The 24696-nt window shown below is 32.4% G+C and overlaps 2 protein-coding genes across 5 annotated transcripts; both read right to left on the reverse strand.

The window, feature by feature from the left end:
• Nucleotides 1-2458: 2458 nt before the first annotated feature.
• Nucleotides 2459-19189, reverse strand: LOC123706058 (FYVE, RhoGEF and PH domain-containing protein 4-like). 2 transcript variants are annotated; one of them, XM_045655187.1, is made up of 9 exons: nt 17901-19189; nt 11665-11914; nt 10906-10992; nt 9482-9796; nt 8944-9084; nt 6730-6943; nt 3845-3934; nt 3683-3735; nt 2459-3317 (listed from the first exon to the last, which is right to left on the reverse strand). In XM_045655187.1, exons 1-8 carry the CDS (start codon nt 19055-19057, stop codon nt 3695-3697), a joined length of 2295 nt encoding a protein of 764 aa, XP_045511143.1. In that variant the 5' UTR covers nt 19058-19189; the 3' UTR covers nt 2459-3317; nt 3683-3694. The 2 variants fall into 2 exon arrangements, with proteins under 2 accessions (XP_045511143.1, XP_045511142.1); XM_045655186.1 differs by lacking the exon at nt 3683-3735 and having other exon boundaries at nt 17901-19188.
• A 691-nt stretch (nt 19190-19880) lies between these two features.
• LOC123690734 (alpha-tocopherol transfer protein-like) lies at nt 19881-23766 on the reverse strand. Of its 3 annotated transcripts, none has more exons than XM_045634831.1 (7): nt 23713-23766; nt 23147-23308; nt 21982-22141; nt 21495-21663; nt 20985-21185; nt 20692-20797; nt 19881-20254 (listed from the first exon to the last, which is right to left on the reverse strand). In XM_045634831.1, exons 2-7 carry the CDS (start codon nt 23289-23291, stop codon nt 20103-20105), a joined length of 933 nt encoding a protein of 310 aa, XP_045490787.1. In that variant the 5' UTR covers nt 23292-23308; nt 23713-23766; the 3' UTR covers nt 19881-20102. The 3 variants fall into 3 exon arrangements, with proteins under 3 accessions (XP_045490787.1, XP_045490785.1, XP_045490788.1); XM_045634829.1 differs by lacking the exon at nt 23713-23766 and adding an exon at nt 23372-23430 and having other exon boundaries at nt 23147-23310; XM_045634832.1 differs by lacking the exon at nt 23713-23766 and adding an exon at nt 22709-22873 and having other exon boundaries at nt 21982-22143; nt 23147-23232.
• Nucleotides 23767-24696: the final 930 nt, after the last annotated feature.

The following is a 24696-nucleotide window of genomic DNA, read 5'->3' on the forward strand; positions in this document are numbered from 1 at the left end:
CCGCCTGTTTTACGAATAGCATCGCAAACATTTTGCTGTGTCCGACGGTTATGATCCGTCGTTGAACGTCACGCCAAATTTGGTCCCCTCATAAAAATAAAAAGCAAAACAGACTGTGATAAAACACGCCGGGGATCGTAGTTTAAACCACATAAGAGAGTTAAAGTATAAAATTTTAGTAAGATTTTAGTATCGCTCTCAGGAAGACTTAAAATTTTATATCATGGTTTTACACAAAACACGTCAAAGAACCTTTTTGACCTAAAAAAGGTGTAACAATACTATTTCAACATTTAAAATAACATCCTATGATCTTGCATGGTGTGAGTCATTCATAATAAATTTCTTTCAACAATTAACCAGAACATTATACTGCACTAAATGTTTACAACATAATCACTAGACCGTAGTCCATCAAAATGTAAACCCGTAAACGTAAACCTGACAATAAAGAAATACTAAACAAAGCTCATAAAACTACTATTATCAATATCAAGCTCAATTGGATAGCTGAAACAATAAAGTCACAAAACCTAATGTGCGACAAGAAAGAGCGTGGAAGCCAATTAATTTTTGCTGAGACTACGGTTTATGTTTTCCCGGATAAATAAGGAGATTTAGCGGCGGCGCCCGGGGCAGCCTCATAAAATGGCTAGCTCGTAACCTGGCTTGACCGGCGGCCTTACTAGCTTTTCTCGACAGAATTCACACTATAAATTATAAGATGTCGTACGATCAATGTATTAAAATAGCTTATGTTAAGTAGATAGTTTTGTTGCTGATGTACTTTAACCTTACATAATATTAATTTTGACACTAATTTAATCCAATTAATGCATATTGTTGGAATTAATTAGTTGATTGCAATATAAAACTTAATTTGGGAGATGATTCCTTAGATCGTGGTTGGCTTAAAAGCTATTTGAGAATACTTATATTTATTTTTTGATACGTTTATTTAATTTCAAAATGTTCATATTTGTAGAGTTAAAATAACTACATAGTAAAAAGTCATTCAGTTGCATTTTATTTTACTGAAGTAGGAGCGGCCGGGTGATGACTAAATAATGACTAGGATAACGCAGTTTTATTGCTGCCTCCGTGTTGCGAATATATAAATGAACCCTCAAGGGAGTGTTAAAGACGCCGCCGAAGAACTCCTGACGAAACAAGTCGGGCTCAGAGAAATAGCGCCGTAAACCTCCCTCTACCCACCGAGACTAAGACGTCATTTTGTCTTTCTAACCAAAATGTTGTCTAGACGGGACCATGTATAAAACACGTTACGCCGCTGGCGAATCAATTTATTATCAACCAAATAATGAGGTCAGTAATGTGAGGCGAATACGTTGTAAAATTATTATACGACGGACTATTTATTAGCCCGAAATAAATTAATAATGTCATATTTAAAAAGTAATAAAACTTTTGTGGAGTTTCGGAAACGTCATATCACGAATATTTTACGTTATAACGGAGTACGGGACGATTTAATTTCTTTCGTAGATCTTTTTATGGGCCTGACACGGACAATTAATCTTCACTGCGAAACGTGTGAACTCTGCTCTAAAGTATTATCTAAATAAGCTTTGGACTTTATCAAAACACTGCGTGGCTTTGTTTAAAAAATTGTAAGGATCGCAATAATATTTTAATGAGCGATAAACAGAGGAAAGAAGTCCGTAATCAAATGTGAATGCTCAAATGTAAATTATTAAAAGTTTAATTGTATTCCGGAGCTCGACTCCTCAGCCGTAAAGAAGCCGTGAGGCGCCTTTGATACACTATTAATGCAATTGTTCGAAAACAGAGCGAGGCAATAAAATTTAGCCTTCAGGTGGAATATTCCACTCCACTTTGCCCCTTAGGCTATAATTTTTCGCATTGCGGATTTTAACAAACGTGTTTCTTTACTTTGTTTTATTTCTTGGCGCAAATGAGGCGGTACTTAACTAAACTTAGTTTGTAGGAAAATCTCGTGTTGTACTTTTTTGGAATCATTGGATCATTTTTAAAAATTTGAGATTAACCTTTTTGTATTTCCAAAAATGAACTAAAAGAGGCGAAAGCTCGCAGCAGCTTCGTTTGATTACAATAATATCATGTAAATTTTATAAATTAGATTGTAAAACAACTGCATTAACTATACTGTGAGATGTAGGTACTTTCAGTATTCTTTATAAGTATATTTACATGAAAAATCTAGTACAATAACCTGTTCGGATTTATTCAGTGTACAAATCAATGATGGATGAATCAGTGATTTGAATATTGGCAACAGATAAACAGAATGAATAAGTTACATTGTGTGTCCGATAAAAATATTTTGTCTGCAATGATACTATCATAAATAAATATCAAGAATTATTGTTCATTTTGTTCAAGAAGTTATTTTTATTTATATATTTCTTTTCTTTACTGCATATTTTTATAAATTTAAGGCAAACTAAAACAACTATTAAAAAATAATATTTTATTATATTGCTTTTACTATACACGGAAAAGTATTAAATATAATCCTTGAAAATCCTAACTAGGCATATGTACAAAATATTTGATAATTTTATGATTTTATAACTAACTGTCTTACTAATAAAATGATACTCATTCGCTTTGCAATGGATTAGTTATTGCAATAACCTGTCTTGTTTTTATGATTGACGTTTCATGAGAGCAAGAGCAGGACAAAGCTATGGTAGAAAATTTATCCGTTGTTTAACTTTTTATTAGCAAGGCCGTAAATGTATATTAGTTTAATAACAATAACAATAATGACTGATATGATGATTAATTAGCTCAATAAAATTATCTAAATACATACATGTTATCACAAACATCGAATCGAAGTTAATACAAACATTAACTTTAATCAATTGTTACTACTTTAAATACAAATATATACGATAAATTTTTACAAGACGTATTTAATACGTTAATATTTGAAATATAATCTTTGGAAAGTCTAGTGCAGTCAAGTTACGATACTTTTGCCACTCGTGCCACATTACACTTTATGCGCATCTATAACTTAAAGGTATCAACATCGACTTACATCTCAAATCTGATTTTCATGGAACACTATCATTGAGATACTCTCGAATCATTCCACTACTTCATCGGTATGATAAAGTAACTTTCTTTTCGAATCAGTTTTTGAACGTATATTTGCCTCTGTTAAATCCTATAGTTGTATTTTTCCCTGTCGTTTAATTCAGATGCATCAAGCGCCTGACCTCATTCACAATACCAAGTCGTTCTTCGAAATTTCTTGTCTCCCGAACGACGAACTTCGCCAGGCACGCCTCTGAGAGAATTATCTGAAATGAAAGAACAATTGCTTTATATTTCTATTGAAATCGCTTTATATTTACACAAAAGTTCAGAATTCAGCGGAATAGAATTTGCTTTAAAATGTTATTATATAAAACTAGTATGGTCAAACGTGGAATAATAAGCCGCCTAATTAGAAATGAACACCAAACATACCATACAACATATAATAACTCCTCATTTGACCACACTAACGTACCCGATGACAAACATAATAAAAACGAAACAAAAATAAAAGTAAGAAAAAGGCAAACACACAAATAGAATATTCGGAAAGAAGTGTGAAGAAGGTGCATAAAACCAAACGCAACCAATGCTTTGAACCCAATTCCCAAATTTTAATAGTACTGACCTACAAAGCAACTCATGGGTGCACTTCTACGAGAACAAAACCATCTAACAGACCTGGAGGAAAGATTTCTACTTAATTAATAAAATATTGTCTTCAATATTCGTTTTAGTGACAGTAAGCGTATGGATACGTCATGTACTAGAAAACCTTCAGTGTACTTACATTTATCGTCCTTGCCCTCAGTTTCTGTGGACTCTTGACTGTCCATAGACACCATGGAAACTCGTTTACTACGCTGTTGCAGTAAAAGTTCTGTAAAAAGACATTTATTCTTTAATATTTTCTTTCATTCTGACTCACGAAGTTTCGTTCGAAATTTTCGAGCATGATATTTATATTTATAATTAACATATTGACCAATAAAGAAAATACTATATTTCTGAACTATTGCAAATTTATAAGCTATGAGAACTTTTATGAAAATTTTAAATGAAGTGTTAAGTATTTTTGAGTGTAGAAGTAAAGGTCTATGATGTTAATTTCCATCTACAAGTAAAACCACTTAAATATATCCGGTTATTATGAAAAAAAGGTCATGGTCCTGCAATATCATAACTGATAATATTTACAGCATTACATTTGGTACAATCATACTATAAGTATTTATTGGTGTACCGGATATCTTACTAGATAGAAATTGATAAACATACGACAAATCGATAATTCGAACGATTACGAAGCAATCGGTAGGAATACATAGGATGGATATTTATCTGATAAATCATATTTTTGTATGTTCCAATCAATATTTTAAAATAAATACGCAATTCTACATTTATGAGCCTAAATCCAAGGACGACCAAACAAAAATCAATAATATAATTATTATATGTAACATTTTTTCTGGTTCTGCCACATGTAAATTGTTTTTTCTCAACAATAAGCCACTGTTTTATTTGATATTTAAATCTGTTTATGGATTTTTCTTGTATAGATAATATCTCCAATGGATGTCTCCTTTCATTATGGCAAGTCTCATTGGTCTCGTTATAGTGTTCGGTAAAGGCATTGATTAGCTATCAAATTAATAGCGACCCCATTTTTATGATTTGAAGTCTTTTGGTGGACTAGTAGGCTAATAATATATAATAACAATTTTACGAAAAAAAATTCATACGGTAAATAATTATAATGAACTCAGAATCTAAGAATAAATTAAATTAAATTAAAAATAACTTATTTTATGTACAAGTAACGACCTAGAAGCAAATATCATGTCGAGGCCGCACCTGTCTAAATACATGTGATAACGCCGCACCTGATAATAACGATAATTTTCAACCTAGGGCCTCACAGTATTGATTACCTCCACCACAATATAAACCTAAACAACATACAATTTAACAGGTTAATTATGAAATCTATTAATAGCCAATACACTCATTCGAATTCTAAATTGTTTATTGTAATAAAGTCAAAATACAGATTGTTTCGCCGATGGCAATGTAAATATTATAACATTCTCACATTGAAATCCAATAAAGAAGGAAAACGAGGTTCTTGTTGATAAACCGAAACTCAATACCGCAATCGAGGACTCGATTCGTGTACTTATTGCTATTATCTAGCAATGCTGTATAGAAAGAGTATGACAATAAAAGTCGATTAATTTCGATTCTAACCAGTTTTCTTTCGATAACACGCATCGAAACTGTAATCAGTAACACAACCTCGATTACATGTAATATGTGAGTCATAGTTGGTGACATATTCCCTATAGTACCGACGTTTCGCAGAGGACAAAAGGCTATTGTTTTTTTAAAAATTGCATTTGCTGTTACATATCGTTTGTGACTAAGACGTTTTTGCATATTAACTGGATTTAAAATATCGTCGTTTCCTCAAATAGCTATAGAATATAGAATTAATAACATATACTCAACGCATGAAGACCAAAAATAAATTCTGTGTATATATATATTATATGTAACATAACAATAACAATGAACGTTGTTCAAGTCATAAAATAAAAGATGTTTTCATAACGTCATACATTTATGCAAGTGTTCTAAATACGTCGCATATCAAATAAGAAAAAGATCAATGCGGAATAAAAAGTTCGCTTCCTGTCGTTCCCACAGACTCCGACGCATCGAGTGCACATGCAACTCAACTGGCACCCAATAAAACACAGTCATCGACCCCGCATGCGTCAACCGACCGACGATAAGGACCCTGCCCTCTTCCCTCACGTACCAAGACGGGAGCAGATGACGATCAATTAAAAAAGTTTGCCCGCATTAACTACACTCAAATTACTTCCACCAGATGTACCACAAAATTCTTCATACACTAACTTAATTACGATACGCTTTTCGCGATAAGATTGGTGTAACACGCTGTCAATTCGTTTTGTTGGTGAGTGGTGAGGCTGGTGGAGCGGAAAATTAACTTAAATTGTTAATAATAATCCGGCATATAAATCGTGTGCTGCGGTTACCGAATCAGTGGACGTATAATGAAATCCAAACATAACGCGCATGATATGATTTGTGAGGAGCGAAACGCTCCCGTGACAAGTTCCTGCCACGCGTTGTGCTCTATTCATCTTTGCTTGCAACTACTTATGCAACCAACAACTCATTGTGATAACAAATTGACAAAATGTGCATTCGTGATCCGTAGTTCACTCTTACAAATACAAATAATGTTTATGACTTTTTTGCTCATTTACCACAAATGACTTGTTTGCCTTAACCTACAATTTTTCTCAGAAGTGTTCTATAATTTTCATAAATTAAACTATACTTAATATCACGTCATCGTTAATAACAATTATGAAGTAATTGCATTGATCTAAATAAGATTTATTGTTACAGAAAACATGAAAGAAATCTATTTGTATGAAGAGATAAATATCAATCCAAGTAAACACAAGTAAATTACTATTGGGAGAAATATTATTTTATTATAACAAAACCAATAAATACTGACAAATGATAAAAGGCCTAATGGGAATACAAACGTAATTAACTTTTATCTCTAAATTACCTTCTCTATATACCGACTTTGATGCGTAATTTATTGTATGATTTGTATTGTCATACCTTTTTTCTGCATAGCCTGTTCCCAAAGCAACGAAGTTATCTCCTCGACCCAACCGTTCCTTATCGCTGAATCTCTTGTCTCCAATTTGTATGACTTGAGATTTCTCTTCTTGTACCAAATGCTGAATTTGTACTGGTCATGCTCTTTTGCCGTTATGCCAAGATCGTCGACCGGTATGTGATCTTTATATATAAAGAACTCAACCGTCAGTTGCTGAAATATAATAACTTTAATTAGTGGGAACATCGATCAATACAAATTATCTCCAAAAAATTTGGAAGCATTAAAAAAATATTCAAATAATGTTATCAGTCTGTAACGATATCATTATATATTGCCAAAAATAATATTTTGTATGAAAATGGCGTCTATTACGTGTTTCCTGTGTCGTCACATTGAAATCGGCATCAATTAATCGACCCGTAACGCACGAGGCCGCACATTGTTTATCCTGTTATAGTTCATGGACAGTGCCATCCATTTGTTCTTACATTCTTTAAATATATACTTTACATAACTTATCTTTAAATTAAAATTATAGATAAAATGCTAATTAATTCATGATAAAATTCATGAAAGTGCAAAATTCCTGAATTCATTTTCTGAATTAATAAACACGCAGTCATACATTTTTATAATCCATACTAATATTATAAATTCGAAAGTAACTCTGTCTGTCTGTCTGTTACTCAATCACGCCTTAACTATACTGAACCAATTTGCATGAAATTTTGTATAGAAATGTTTTGATATCCGAGAAAGGACATAGGCTACATAGGCTACTACCCCGGGAAAGGATAGGAAAGAGAAAGGAAGAAAAGAAAAGATAGGATAGGTTTTATCCTGGAAATCCCACAGGAACGGGAACTATGCGGGTTTTTCTTTGACTGCGCGGGCGAAGCTGCGGGTGGAAAGCTAGTGCCTAATACATATATGTTTATTTTCAGGAAATAGGACGACATATGTAATGGTGGAGCTCATCTTGAGACAATCGGGTTGAATCTAGATTTTCCCGAGTAATTGACCCAAAAAGTCTGTATCATTGGTTACATAATAAATTTATAGTTTGGACTTGGATAGGAAAATACAAACCAGAATTATACGTAAGTTGTGAACACTAGCAATTTCTCTGTCTACGAAATCGGCTTCCGACGCCAGTGAGGCGCGTCCACGTAATAAACTATTTTTGTAATATCTACCCACTATTTCATTATACGCTATGTTAAGTGGAAGTATCTCGGTAAAAAGCACTTTTATTCCAACGAATTGAAGTCTCAAAATATTTATACTAGTAATGTTCCGTACGAATGCTGAATTAAACATCATGGTCACGATCGTAACCTTTTAGTAGAGGCTATCGGGCTACACAATGCGTTTTTATTTTTTGCTATCATTATACTTAAGGGGATATTTTAGTTCAACTAGGTTTACGCAATTTATCAAAACATGATCAATCTTTTAAAGCCTTATTTCATCCGATATTGAATATCTCATTTTCTTATTTGAACTAAGTTTAATTTCCATAACATATTATTGCGAGAAAGTCGCAAAATATCAAAGAAAATATATCAATAAGAACAAAACTTCTCAAGTGGAACCTTTGTTCCGGTATTAAGCCAACGTAATGTAAAACAACAAAGTGCTACAAGAAACATTCGTGCAGCTCTTATACCAATAATTTAATTCGTTTTAACAAATTACTCTAGCAATTAATGTTGTCGACTATTATAGAGCATAAGGTTTGAGTAAAGGCAATAAAGATAAAAAGACTTATATATTTAACATCACTAGAGACAATCTTTATTGAAAATACGATAATAATATTATGCAAAACGCACTATAGGACTTCGCATTATAACTATTGCGTTATCACCGACCAGTAGACAATATTGTGTTCGTGATACTGTTTAATAATATAGTAATTTTTAATGCAAATTGATAACACATGATTCATTATTTATGATTCATGATGTGAATATTTAATTATTTGTTTTAGCATGTTTAGCACATTATTTGATTATTAGCATTTTACGCAATGAGAACATAATGATAAGAATGATAGATTTTATTACCATAAAAACTGATATGTGTAGTGTGCACCAGTGCACCTCATTAACTTATTCAATTATTCGGGTAAATTCAAAAAATCTTCACGAATTCTAAGAAAAATATTTACAGACTAAGAGATTTCACGAAAGGAAAAATAGACAAACCTTCCTATAAACAGCTGTAATGAGTATCAATTTGTCAAACAGAAAGATTCTCATGAGTTGTCGCCGCCGGCGCGCGTTGTCCATCGCGTAGAATTCATTCTGGCGTAACAATCTTCCCTGATTCAACAGGTTCAAATAAGGCTGGAATCATATAAATTTATCGATCATATTTCATTTTTTCACATTCATTCACAGGATTTATAAATTTGCTATGTTGAAAATTTTCTTGTGTAAATAATGGACATAATGAAAACTGCATTGTAATAATTTGTAATTCGAAAATCTTGATAAAGTGTTGAAAATAATAAGGAAAAAGACATCCGCATTATTGGCAACCAGCAAATAACAAAGACAGCGTTGTCGTTTAGTTTGTATTCTACCCCTCTGTTCATTTCCCCCCTAACGTCCGATGCCACATGAAATAACAAACAAAACAGTTTTGCATTCATAACAAAAACGTCAATACGTTATGCATTGGTAATCCATTCTATAAATAGCTAGTCAAGTAAGAATTACGACCTTAATTATTTATACTTACAGGGCAATCTCTTATATTTTCCAAAGCCATGATCCCGTCCACCGCTGTCAGAACACATTCAATCATAGTTTTAGCTAGTTTCAAACTTTCTAACGGTGTTTCATAAGTCTCCGACTCTCCATTGCTACCGCCCGTTTCATCACTGTCCACACTTAATTTAGATATTCTAGAGTCCGATTCACACCTCTCATTTTCGTAGTTTATATAAGTTTTTACGAGATCATCCAGAAACAGTTTATACCTCGGTATCCTTTGCACCGGTTCTAAAAGGTAGCTAGAGAGATCTAATCTATCACCTAATTCTAACTGTCGTCGCTGGAACAAAAAATAATATTTAATATTCGATGCTCAAAATATATTAATGCATAATATTCATAGCAGATATTAATTATGAAGCGATTAATAGTTTATCTAACAGTATCTAATTTTATGTATACGTAAGCGTGTACTTCTACGTAAGCATGTAGAGAAATGGTTCGTTTATATATCAAGTTACAAAATTATTATTGTATGGAAAAAGATATGTGATCACGATCAAATAGAATTACTGGAGCAGAATTTCATCCGACTAACTAGACTGAGAAGTTTGTTAGCAAGGAAATGGCGCGTGACAGACGTACGAGGTTTCTCTATGCCAAAATTTATAATTTTAATTGCATTAATATTCCATTCAACACACATGAGAACTGTATGAACATTCAGCATATTTATTCCTCTTAACTTGTAAATTGATAAACAAGTTCCATGCTGAATATTTAAAACCTAGGCCTCGGATTCTAAGATTTATAAATGACAACTCCGTCTTTCAACTAGCATTCGATTGAAGTATTGTAGAACTTACTGAATGTAGTGAACTGAATGCATCAATAATGGCATAAATTATGTAACAGTACACACAGCTATCCACATATTTAACAGTACTTTACATTCCATAAGCCACAACTTTAGAAATGAGGAAATGCACACGCATCATCGTGAGCACAAAAGCATACCTATACAATAATAATAATGCACAGATAATAGGTAGTCGATAATTAAAATCATAATTTTTACATTCATTATTCAAATATTATGTTTCAATTAACAACCCGAACATCGAAAATCTAAAGGAAAATGTTCAGTGCTTTTGGGCCATTCCCGTACTTCATGATAGGCGTAATTTTAAATTTTACATTAATACACAATAAAATAACCGGATTTTTTCAATTGTATGAGAAAAATCCCAACTTAGATAACGTCTGCGTCATGTTATTAATTTATGCAAATATTGAATTAATGTATGCCAAACTTGCTTGCATGACGCTTTGATTATATTAAAATTAGCCTGTACCCACGATATAGGCCACCTGTGTACCAAATTTCACCCATATCCGTTAATCAAAAATACCTGAATAGATCATAACAATGGAACATTTTTAAATTACCTGGAAAAATTGTTTGTGCTCATACACCAGTCTAGTTGCTCTCTTATTATTTCTAGAGTACATTACGTACATATTAAACCTTTGCTCCTGAAATAAAATACAGTCATTTTAAAAATTTATACTTATTGGTACTCATTACAGAAGCATATTTGTATGCGAAGATAAGTATAAAATAAATAGGATATACTTTCTTTTGTGAAGGATACAGTCCATATAAAATAAATATAAATAAATATAAAACTAAGAGAGAAAGAAACTTCGCTGTTCCTTGCAAATAATTAAAAAACCGCTCATAATTCTATAATTATGTTAGACTTCTACTATTATAATGAGAGGTTTATAAAATTAAAGCGAAAGCCTTCTCGGTATACACAAGCGATGAATGATATCCATGCGCAGTATCGGACCGTGAAGGTGTTTTTGTTACCTACTGAAAAATACAATTACAAACCACATTTGTACTTTTCCTTGTAATATTGGCATTCTAAAGATAAACAGGAAATTTTGGAGATTTATTCATGATAGAAATATCTCTTCGAATTGAAGCTTATCATTTTGGGTCATGTAATGCAGATATTACACTAATGTGTTAAAAAAATCAATACTGCGTATTGCATAATGTTTATTTTTATTACTTTTGGATAATGAAATAAACTGAAATTGTCACATATAGAAAACTTTCTATTCTTTGTTTATTTTATGATTTATCACCTTCTACTTCTACAATGTGCAGTTTTATTAGCATCAGAATATACTCACGAATCTCCGAAAACATTGTCCAAGTTTCCTTAGATCATTTTCGCAGTCTCTCAAGGCTGGGAGGAATTCCTCTGCATGGAACCGACATATTCGTTCAATGTTCGCAAATATGTCCGTCTTCGACCCTCTAAGTGTCATTGGTAAATCTTCTCGAGACATTTCTGGGATGTAATCATCGACCACATGCCTTAGTCGCTCGACGTACACATTTTCGGTGTGTAGCAACTCATTCACGCGTTCAGTCATCCGCCTAGTAAAAATAGATATACGTTTTATCATTCGAAGAAAATATTAGCTACAAATAATACAATACTATACTAGCGATACTATCATTGTATCGATAAGGTAAAGTATGTAGCTATAGAACATTAGTCATGGAGTTCAACATGCCTTTTGGATTATACTATTACTATTATTATTTTAATTAATACCTAGAAATTAACTTTGTCAAAAAATTTTTTGTCAATTAAAATCTTTTGATCTACGTGAAAAGTGAAGTCCCACGTCCCCTAGTGGGGTAAGGGGCAGATGCATTATGCATCTGTTTCACTGATCGATTTTCTTCAGGGACAAGAAGGTGATCAGCCTTCTGAGTCCTGCCAGACTGAGACATTTTTTTTTCGTCTCCACCGGGAAGCAAACCTATCCTGGGTTCGATTCCGTGCGGTGTTATGCTCACGCATCAACCACTGTACCAAGGAGGTTGATCTACGTGCTTTAATATAAAAAATATTTACGGAAAAAGATATATTTACATACAAACGAAACTTGTGTAAAATCACGTCAGATGTAATTTGTAAATAACCTTGGCATACAAAACGTATCACATACGCTTTCATTAAAAATAGATACGCAATTTACCTAGTAACTGTTTAACTAATTTTTCGATATCTTTCGCTTGAAATAATTGATTTTGAATTAAATATTTGAAGTTATAGTTTTCAACGAAACTTATCAATATCAGTATTTCCTGTATCTCCTTGATCGTAACGCGAACAGCACGTACGAGGTATTGATAAAAAAATTCTGAGTAATTATTATTATAGTTACTTATTTATAAGCTGCTTAGTGCTTACATTGTTAACGTATGAGTTATGACTATTACATAATATGTATTTTATTACTTATATCTATAATCTATCCCTAACCACATCTCATATTATTATGTATACTCTCTTATTGTGTAAAATAATATGTTTATTTAATAATCTTGTTTTTTCAACTATTTCAAGCATAAGATATGCTGATTAAAAATATAACGTTAATCAGGCCTAAGATTACATAGCCTCTACATAATATCTATACAAATGTTAAAAAAAGAGAAGAGTTTGTTTGTTTGGTTGGTTGAATGTGCTAATCTCAGGAACTACTATATCCGATTTTAAAAGTTATTGCAGTGTAGATACTTTATTAAACGAGGAAGGCTATGGGCCATATATTATTATCATCACGGTAAGTCCAATAGTTGCGGAACCATACGGGTTGTATACGTAGTATATTATTAATAGTCTGTGATACGGGTAACACCGCGGGGCACAGCTAGTGTAGGTTCAAATTCCATGCTGATTTCTTGTAAAAATAGTTACTCGTAGTAAAATATTACAATACATACCTACTGATATATCAGCTATATTTAGTCCTATGAGAAAACGTTTCGTTCTGTATATTAGCCAAAACAATAATACCTACGTTGATTACGTGTGAAGTGAGATCAGAGAAATGACACAAGCAAAGAAAATATGTTTTGTGGAAAATATAAACAATGCACTACAATAGGTTTTACTGTAAAAGTTCTATATTCTTATGCAATTCCTAGTGTCGCCTAGGTATGTGGGAGTACTCCTAACCTGTCACCTTTAATAATAATTGTAACTAGAGCGGAATTAATAAACCGCTAAGGACTTACCGATTAACATATCAGATCAATTTGCAGTGTATTAATGTTTGAATAAACAGAAATATAAATAATAAATGTTTTAGAAAAAATACGAGTTTTCATTTATTTTTTGAAATTTTTCTTAACGCCAAAGATTAAAAATAACATGTTTATGGATTTGCATCATTATTTATCTAGTTTGAAAGCATTTTTTAATCACTGTGAGCTGTAGGTAATGTCGAACTACTTGTATATGCAACTAGCTGTGGCAACTAGGAATGTAATAAGTCACGTCATACGTAATATGCAGTCATAACAAAGAGAATAGGTACTTTACTATGTACTAGTAGGGAATACTACACATAAGACTTTTGTACACAGTTCCTACCTAGGTATTCCTAAAAAAATATATTTGTTTACAAAATAATTGTTGTTCGATGTTTTATTTTTAGATACTGGAATCAATATAAAGCAGAAACTGTGTGACTTCAAACAATACAGTGAATAAACAATCGGTTTAAAAATATTCAGACCTTGAGATTTTACGTGTTATTTCAAAGAACTTCTTAGTTTGCAAGTTGAACTCGGTTCGATGTTCATTTTTTGTCTAGTGACATCAAAATAAAACGTGTGATTTTTTTGGTTTGTTTTTACAATGTAGGTAACATTGTAGTAACTACACGCCGTAAATTAAATTGCCAAATCTAATCTGATACAATTTACTGTTTATTTTTGACTCTACAAATGCGGGCAGCAGCAAAAAAAAAGGACAATCCAGTTACTTTCTTTTTTTTTACACGTGAAGTCGTAGTTGTAAGCTTGATTTGGAATAAATTATATTAAGAGGAAACCTCCTATTAATTATCAAAAATTAAAAGATTAAGGCTGTTTTTCATAAAAGACAAAATAAATTTATTGCTTATGTTTATTTATCTGAAAACGATCGTGAACTATATATATATTTACCTACGTATGTATTACGTACGTATTTTGTGAAGTGAAACTTTTTTATGCGTGTTGAGACTAAAATTTCGTCACGTCATGGAATAAGACGACGATTTTGATATCTTTGAAAAATGCCAAAGAAGTTTCATTTCTGACATGTGTGCTCGACACACGGGCTCTTTTTTTTTTATTTATACAATGTAGTATTCTACCTTCATTGTCTTGATCATTGTAAATAATGCACAGGGGTATAAGTAAGTAAGTCGTCCATTTGTAAACCTAGAATGCTTCATAAACAACCTAGACACGTTTAGGAATTTATAATATTATACAAACCTCTGACACATTTAAGTCAGCATATCAACAATAACAATATTATGTTCACATTCAATTAGAATTTAGTCATCACAGCCCACGTTGCGTTTTTTGTTCAAACCAACTATAAATATACCTATTGATATTTCGTTGTACCAACCAAAGCAGAGAGACTTAAATCCAAATATTTAAACTTCAGATTAATAAGCTGATTAATAATTATTAACAGAATAAGCTTCAGAATCGTCATAATAATATAACGAACTGGTCAGCATCAGCATTTAGCACAGGTCGGGAAAAGATATTAGTTTCAAGGGACTTAAGATTCAAAATTTATTCTTCCTAACATAACAAGTCAAAAATCAGTCTTATTCTAATTGACGATATATGAGATAGTAACAGCAGCAAAAAAAAAGGACAATCCAGTTACTTTCTTTTTTTTTACACGTGAAGTCGTAGGGTCATTGCGCCTGTTCGCGTCCACCTGCCTATTCGCGTCCATTTTGCGGATATCTTTTAGAAAATTCACGAAAATAAGTATACTTTATGTAAAATTGTAATAAGAAAAATTTCCGATAATACCTCAATGTATAAGAGACATGCACACTTATTCAAAATATGCCTGCGCACCGCCTATCCTATTTAAAAAAAATATTTAATTTTGGCTATTAAACGAGAGAGCTAAAACGCGCGGGATTTTGAAAAAAAAATAGTGCGCAGCGTCGCGTTTGACGGTAAGTATCTTATTGTTAAATGTGAATTTTTGAATATGTAACTGTTTCTTTACTTTGCTAACAAAACATGGAATAGTATGGATTATAAATCAGCTTATTTCTTTTACAATTAATAGCTAAAATAAGGTGGACGCGAATTACTACACCGAATTTGTACAACTTCCATTTTGCGTCCAAGGTGGGCGCAAACTATACCTATAGTGCATAACAATAGAACATATTGCGTCCACATTGTTTTTCATTACGTAGCAATGAATTGTTTGTTTAAAATATGTAATTTATAATAGATTGTAAATTTTTTACTAAGACCACAAGATGATAATTTAAATTTTCATTCAAATTAGCAAATTTGTATGCTATTTTTTCATTTTAAAATGGGTATTCCAAGAATGAGACTAGTATCTATCTTTGAGAATGAGTCAATAAGTTTGTGGTTAAGAAAATAATATAAACAAAAAAGAAATTTAATTCATTAGAAACTAAAAAATAGGGTAGAGGCACAGACTAATAATAATATACTACGTATACAAGTAGAGGTGTAGGTGTAATATTAATAGAACTGATTATTATTTATTTACATAACGTAACGTTGTTTTTTGTTAATTTTTAGTTCTATTTATGATGAAAAGATAAATATAAATAAGTTTTTCAGTTTCCTTACAGTGAATTATATTAATAATAATGTTGATTTTAGGGTTCCGAACCTCAAAAGGAAAAACCGGAATCCTTGTAGGATCACTTTGATATCCGTCCGTCTGTATGTCCGTCTGCCGGTCTGTCTTTCTGTCAAGACGCTTTTTCTCAGTAACGCGTTCAGGTATAAAGCTGAAATTTATATTGAATACTCAAGTCTACGGTCCCTTGAAGCAGTGAAAAAATCAAACTTATAAGCCAAAGAATTCAAAAGATACAGCCGTTTATGCTGCAAATTTTCGCAAATTTCGACATTCGCAAGGGAATCAAAACCTACAGGGTACTTTACGTGAACACAGACACTTGAAGTTTGGTACGAAGCAACGTCTTATAGCACGAATAAGGGAGATATTGAAAAAATAATCATTTACAGTTAAAACATATGAAAAAAAACAGGTTAATACGGAACCCTCGTTGTGCGAGTTCCACTCGAATTTGGCCGGTTTTTATTAAATAACTATATTCGTAAATAAATAATTTATTAAAATCTAATTTTTATTTGCATTTATCTGATAAAATATCACCCAATACACTCTTAATTCTTTTTCTAAGCTGGTGGACGCGAACTGGTCCACGGGTGGACGCAAACTGGAATTTTTGGACGCGAACTGGGTAAAACGCCTAATTCTGCTATTTATCTAGATAAATAAAAACCACATGATATTTCCAACACAATTGAAAGTAAATCTTATAATAGACTATGTAATGAACACGTTTCATAAATTTTGCGTTGAAATTTGTTCTGGAACATTTTTATTTTCTCCTTCAAACTTTCCAACTGCACTAAGTGGACGCGAACTGGCGCAATGACCCTAGTTGTAAGCTTGATTTGGAATAAATTATATTAAGAGGAAACCTCCTATTAATTATCAAAAATTAAAAGATTAAGGCTGTTTTTCATAAAAGACAAAATAAATTTATTGCTTATGTTTATTTATCTGAAAACGATCGTGAACTATAGTGGTATAACTGTGCGTATTTATTTTTCATGACAACTACCGTAAAATAATAGAAAAATATATTCAAACGTAATTTTCTACCGCAATGTTCGCACTAGATTTTTACATTCGAATGGCAATTTCATGCATTAACTTCCTCAAGTTAAAATTAATTTATTTTAATATACTTATTTAAATAGTCAAATACACAGCAAATTTACTCAAACTACGCAATATTTTGAGGCATATCAATCTGCGTGTACATGAATATTAAATCATAACTCGGAATCTAACTGTTCGTCAAATACATAGAGGCAAACATCACTATGTTAACTACCTGCCTGCCTCGGACCATATGAATAAACATCAAGGTGAAACCTCATACGTAGTGCGATCGCGACCACTGTTTATTTACAGCGATAATCATTTTGCTTGTGTAATGAGACTTGTACCAACAACTATTCGATATTCTCGAATGAGACACGTTTTATATAACCAAAAATCGCATTGCAATTTGGCTTAGCGTCATTTAAATTTAGTAACATGTCGATAAATGCTTATCAAAAATTCAAAACGTCGACATATACTTTGAAGAAATAGAACAAAGACGTACTAATCATATCAGCGCTTCAATGGCAAACGATAAATTATTATCAGATATAAACGCGAAACAATTTTGCAATATCGAAAATATTTTCCTAGATATCTGAGCAGAATAAATTCAATTGACCTCACCTTCTATATTTCTCCTTTTTTGATTCCACTGGCATTAATACCGGTTCTATGGACTTTGAAACACACCACTCGTTTACTGCACTCACAGTGAGGAATTCTGTATCGGGTGCATGGCACACCTCGGACCCAAACTCGTCTGAAGATACCGTAATACTGTCATACTTTTGGTAAGGAACCATGTCAAGGGATGATATCGATTTGATGCTAACATTATCGAAATTGCTACGATCCCCAGATCCACCAGACCTCTCCGATAGATTGTCTGCTTCATCACTTTCGTAATCGTTTATTAATGTATCAGTGGATTGGTCTGTTGATAACGTATCCGCTTTACCTTCATCGTTATTTACAATGTATTCATCACTTTCTTTAAGTTTATCACTGTCGTTAGTATCGTCACTACTGCTACTACTACTACTATTACTACTAGAACGAATTTCATTTGATGAAGCTTTAATTATATTCGCCTTCATTTCTTCTTCATTGTCTGATGATTCAGATTGTTTCAATCGTAATAATTTTTCTAAATCACTTTGTCTTACACCATATGACCAAAGCGTCTCGCCAATATTGTGTCCTTGTCCACCGATTGTTGATTTTCTTCTTATTACGGGCGGCTGTCGTGATCGTCGTTGCACAATTGGTGAAGTGGAAGGTGTAGCAAATGAATAACGCCTCTCTTTTTCAGTAGTTTTCTCTGGAACTGGAGACTTGCTCTCAACCGAAGAGCCATCGTTGAAAGGTTCTGGTGGCGGTGGCGCTGGCCTGTGTGGTCTAAGAGATGATGACTTACGATCCGAAATGAATCCTGAAGAACTTGATTCATAACTTATTTCCGAAACGTTTGATAAGATAGAATTTACAGACACATTTGAATTTCTATCTGGAGTTGCGTTCACTTGACACAAATGTTGAAAGTGTAAATGAATTGGATTTACAACGCTTGTTAGACTACCCAGGAGAGGGTCTTTAAGTCTCTCCAGGGATTCACTAGAACTACCGAGGTTGATACCAGTGCGTTCGAACCGAAGAATCATATCTTTGACAGTGGTTCTATCCTTTCTTAATTCTACACAGTCATTGTCTGAAACATCACCAGACGACGTAGGTTCGTGTGAAATCCTATTGATGTTTTCTTGTGACATGGTGTAGTGCATATGTTTAGGTATTGCACTCACACCAAACTGATAGAGAAAGCGCGTTCATATCAAAACACAAATTAACTACACGCGCACAGATTACGAGCGCCCGCGTTGACAGCACAACACAACTGGCAACGACGGCGCCCGCGCCCCTCTGCGCGCGATATGCATTATACGTCACTACAGTCTTTAGTCTATCATTCTTTGATAATTTGATTCTGCCTTGTAACTATTTGTTCGTTAAATAATAAGGAGATAGATAGATATATGTATAAAGTATAAATTATTATAGCGTATCCTTTCGGTATCGATCGTCGCTTTGAAAAGTAGCTCAACCTAACGGAACTTTGATCTGGTTTTCAATTATTATGATTACGCCTGCTAATAATGTAATGATTTAATATGCAGTATGCTAACATTAAATGTTAAGTTGTACAATAAACCACTTTTACTTGAAGTTATTTCAAGTCGTAATATTTAGATAAGTAATTATGGAATGTAGGTTGTATATACCTAACTTACATAATAATATGTACATAGGTTACTTAGTTTAAAATTATTTTGCATACAATTATTTCTATTAATTTCATATTATGCCTTACAGGCAGGATATTATGGCAGGACTTATGTTTGTCTAAGATCTGAATTGTACCCATATTCATGAATATAAATATTTTAATTTGAATTTTGAATTTGAATTCTATATTTTTTTCATAAGTAGATATGCAAGACATCATGATTTTTTTTTTCATTTTCTGACTGGAAATATTATATTGATAGATAGGTAGGTATATCCTGCAGAAACAGAATATTAATTTTGAAATTAAAAGCCTTAACATAATATTTTACCACTTTATTAGAAAATTGTCATCTTGGTTCTTGGTTGTTACCAAATACATTAACAATAGCTTACAATTAGAAAAGTAAATACAAGAAAATAACGTATTAAATATTAGATACCTATCTAGTATCAATTATAATCTATACAATGAATTGAATTTATTTTAAACTGCTAGTATTTTTTTCTTATCAACAAAATTAATGAATAAATCTAATTAACTTAGTCAACATCCAGTTTTCGGAAGGAGCCTTCAAGTCCGAACAGTGAAGATGCAGTCTTCGGTTTCTCTGGGCGTCTAGACTCGTCTGACCGAATGCTTTCCTCAGCGAGGAACCAGTCGCGGTAGCTTTCCACTTTAGCTTTCCAGTAATCTGAGGATTTACAATAAAAACTTATTAAAAAAATGTATAGAGAAATCTTTTAAGGATTATTCACTTTTAGAATTATAATCTCTTAGTCGTTGATTCTAAGTAATAACTAATGTGAATGTACTGAATTTATATAATTAAATATTGTAATCTTTTTTCTTAGTTTTTGAGTTCATTTCCCTCTCTCATAACGTCATGACCTCACTGCCATTACAAAAAAAAATAAACATTAATTACGCACGTTGTACCTACTACGTGTGTATTTTATTTTCGTGATTGTTAAAAAAATATAAAAAATATATTAATCTGTTCCTCTCAAATAATTTCATTTTTGTTCCAGTTTCCAATCGTGATTTTTAACTGGAATCGATTAGATTAGTTTAATTTCTTTCGTATATCCAAGAAATAAATAATTTGTGCCAAGTATAAGATTAAATTACCCGTAAGTTCTTGTATGGTCCCGTTCTTTCCACCGTATTCAACGGGTAGAGCCTCTTGTGAAAATTCTTTGTGAAAATTTTCGTACGGTGGATTATGAAGATGGATCTGCAAACCACACATTTAAAGAGATTAGTGTTTGAATGAATTGAAGTTTAAACAGGACAACTTATGAAAATTGTTTAATTAAGTTAACACTATAAAATACTAACAGTAAAAATTCTTGTTATGCTTACAAAACCTTTTTTTTTTTCTTTTTATATAGTGAATCAGAATAAAAATTATTATTAATTACCCTCTTCTTCAACTTGTCGCTCATAAACGATTTTATAAAGGCAAACATAGTTTCAAATCCGGGCGGAGGGTTGAGCAAGTGCATATTCTTGACGCGAACTGGGAGAGCCTTCTCGAAAGATGTTATAACTTTCTTCGCTAATGCTGGTGTCCATTGACCGATTGCAGCTAAACTGATATCCTTTAAATCTACAATAGCTTCCTGTAAATAATCTTATACAGTTATTCGTTCATCAAGTAATAAAATAATGATATTGATGAAGGTATAGTGAATTTCGTCAGATTAACATTGGATGTCTTACAACTTATAAAAATAAGAAACGAAATATTATAAAACATTAAATTCTTCAGTACCGTCAGCGCCAGCAACGCTTTGATAGCAAAAGGGGATTACCCAAAAAATTTCATTTTAAATCAAAATAGTTTCCAATAAACAATGACTTTGACTTTCAGAAGAATGAGAATAAGGAAAACATACTTTATTGCATTACTATTTTAAATTATACTCTACCTCCCCAACGACTATAAAATTGTCATCTTCTTGCATTAATATCTCAATCACCATGTAACAAATTTTCATTAGATCCTCAACTGGAAATAGCTTTCCATCTGGAAAACCATATCGCAATAGTACTGGACGACCACTACCTTTCTTCACTGTATTCAATGGTAACGAAAAACTGAAGAACAGAAAAGAAATATATTTATCTAAACTAATATTATAAGGCTGAAGAGTTTGTTTGTTTATTTGAACGCGCTAATCTCAGGAACTACTGGTCCGATTTAGAAAATTTTATTCGGTTTAAATAGCCCATTTTTCGAGGAAGGCTATAGGGTATATATCATCACGCTAAGACCAACGGGAGCGGGATTCCACGCTGGTGAAACCGCGAGGCGCAGCTAGTTTGAATGTAAAGTCGCATGAAACATAATATCACATAGTAAAATTTTCGTCTTTCGATATATTTAAAAGTTAAAAAATTCTGGTAAATACTCACCCCCTTTTTAATATTTCATTCAACTTTGGATCTAAGGGGTCCCTTTTTTGAAATAATTCAGGTACCACAGTACGTAGCGTGTAACTCATGTCGAGTTTTTCTTTTGTCCTTTCAAGGCTGAACTTATTTCCTCGTAAAAAGGACACTATTATTTGATCGGCTAAAATGTTGTTAAAAAAATATTTACATTATTTTGATTGTATAGGGTTCATCCATACTAATATAAAATGCGAAAGTAACTCTGTCTGTCTGTCTGTTACTCAATCACGCCTTAACTACTGAACCAATTTGCATGAAATTTGGTATAGAGATATTTTGATACCCGAGAAAGGACATCTATGTCCTTTATAGGCTACTTTTTACCCCGGGGCATAGGATAGGTTTTATTCCGGAATTCCCACGGGATCAGGAACTATGCGGGTTTTTCTTTGACTGCGCGGGCGATGCCGCGGGTGGAAAGCTAGTAATATTATAAATGCGAAAGTAACTCTGTCTGTCTGTCTGTTACTCAATCACGCCTTAACTACTGAACCAATTTGCATGAAATTTGGTATAGAGATATTTTGATACCCGAGAAAGGAAATAGGCTACTTTTTACCCCGGGACGTAGGATAGGTTTATCCCGGAAATCCCACGAGAACGGGAACTATGCGGGTTTTTCTTTGACTGCGCGGACGAAGCCGTGGGTGGAAAGCTAGTGTTTTATAATTTCAATTCAGAATATACCTAGCTGTGAAGTATTTGGAAGTGCTGACATCTGTTGGAAAGCTGATGTATCACTATTATTTTAAAAGAAGAACAATGTAACTGGTGTCCACCAGTTATATTGTTCACCGTGGTGGAAATGAAACAATTTACAGATAGCAAACTAGATGGCGCTTTACACAAACTCCTAAATCAAAAATATGTATAAATTAATTGCTCTTAGTGTATAACTATTTTTGAATGACTAAAGAGCGTGTGTGCTGAGCACACAATATGTCAGAAGTGAAACTTCTTTGGCAAGATTCAAGGATTCAACGATTTTGTTAATCATCGCCTTACCCCATGAGTCATGACGTGACGGTATTGCCATGACGCAACCTTGAAATTTTACTTTCAACGCGCCTAAAGAAGTTTCACTTCAAAAACCTTACATAGAAAATAACTAATCAAAGAAACTTACGTGGACTGACTTTGTGTAAATGCGGCTGTTTTTGGAGCCAATTTCTAATAGCTGTAACATCAGCGGCCAATCTTTCCGTCTTTTCATGAAGCTCCTTTTCAGCTATTTCTTGCAAGTTTTGTGGCAGTGGTCTTATTTTCAACATTTTTTACGTAACTTACTCTAAAATATTTTAAAGATTTATTGGATTATACAATAATCAAATTTTATTTAAAAAGCCTTACCTTTTTATTTCCGAAATAAACTCCTAACAATGGACCTTTTTTGGTAGGTATGTACTCTGTCTATAAAAACGATATTAGATACTAATTAGTAATTTCTTATTAGCCAAGTACCAAATTGACCCAATTGACATTCGATAAAGCAATCTTAGTTTATAATTATTATAGAATACGAATATAGGTAGTTAGTTAGAACATAACAGTCTAACTTACGAAAACAAAGATAGATTAATCTTTGTCAGTTAACCAAAATCATCGTATTTCAAGTAATTTCGACTATTAATAATAATTAGAGAGATAGAGAGTACCCGAAATACAATTTTAAACACTTGTTTGTTTACTTACAAATAAATCGGTAGCTGATAATGCGACCACTCACAAAGCTTCCTGGATACAATACTGAATTTAATACTGTTTATGCAAAACGACTCAAAAACCATTTTGTTTTATTTATAGGCCTTTTATTACTTTTTTACGTAGAATTTTTAACACAAATTAATAATTATTATCACTGTGCCTTGCAATGTTCATAATGCAAATATAAAATAAATAATAAGAAAAGTACTTAACTAAAATAACAGAAATTATAATTGGAACACAGTATTACTCTTTCTTTTTACATTATTTTTTATTACTAAATAATAAAATATATTATGTTATTAATAGAAATAGATAATACATTTTCCTCGGAGACAACGAGTAATCTAAATTACCAACCGTAAGCCAACTACAAAAGTTTTAATTTGGCTCTAACACATTTTTTCCTATATCTTTGAAATAAAAATACCTAGGTATATTTATAAACTTTATTTTATATATTTCGTGATTGTAGCACTTACCTTGGTTATGATATTGATGTACACAACTTTGTAAAATTGTAGGAGAGCCCGTGGGAGATTGTCCTTCACCGATCTGATAACCAGATGAGACGTATTTTTTTACTAAATATTTTTTATTAAGAAATATGCCAAATATAATTGCTTGCCTATCGAAAAGTGGTCATGGCTATTTTTAATTACTTAAATTACCTTTTATCGATTTTTTTTTTCATCACCTGAATGCTTAACCCAATGAAATTTATTTTACTGATATATAGATATATATATGATACTCATTTCAGTGTATGGCAAGCAGGTGTAAACAGGTTAGTCAAAAAAGGTGACTCCATCGATTGAGTGATGAGATAACTTATCGAAAGTTATCTCTTAGATTATTTTATTTCAAAATCAGTCATATATACAGGGTTACTTGTAAAACACCAGCAACCTCGCGGGACAAGATATGGTCCGGGAGCCAGAAGCAGATTTTATGACCAAGTTCCTCTCAAGC

This window comes from Colias croceus, chromosome 3, assembly GCF_905220415.1.
Source record: "Colias croceus chromosome 3, ilColCroc2.1".
NCBI lineage: Eukaryota > Metazoa > Arthropoda > Insecta > Lepidoptera > Pieridae > Colias > Colias croceus.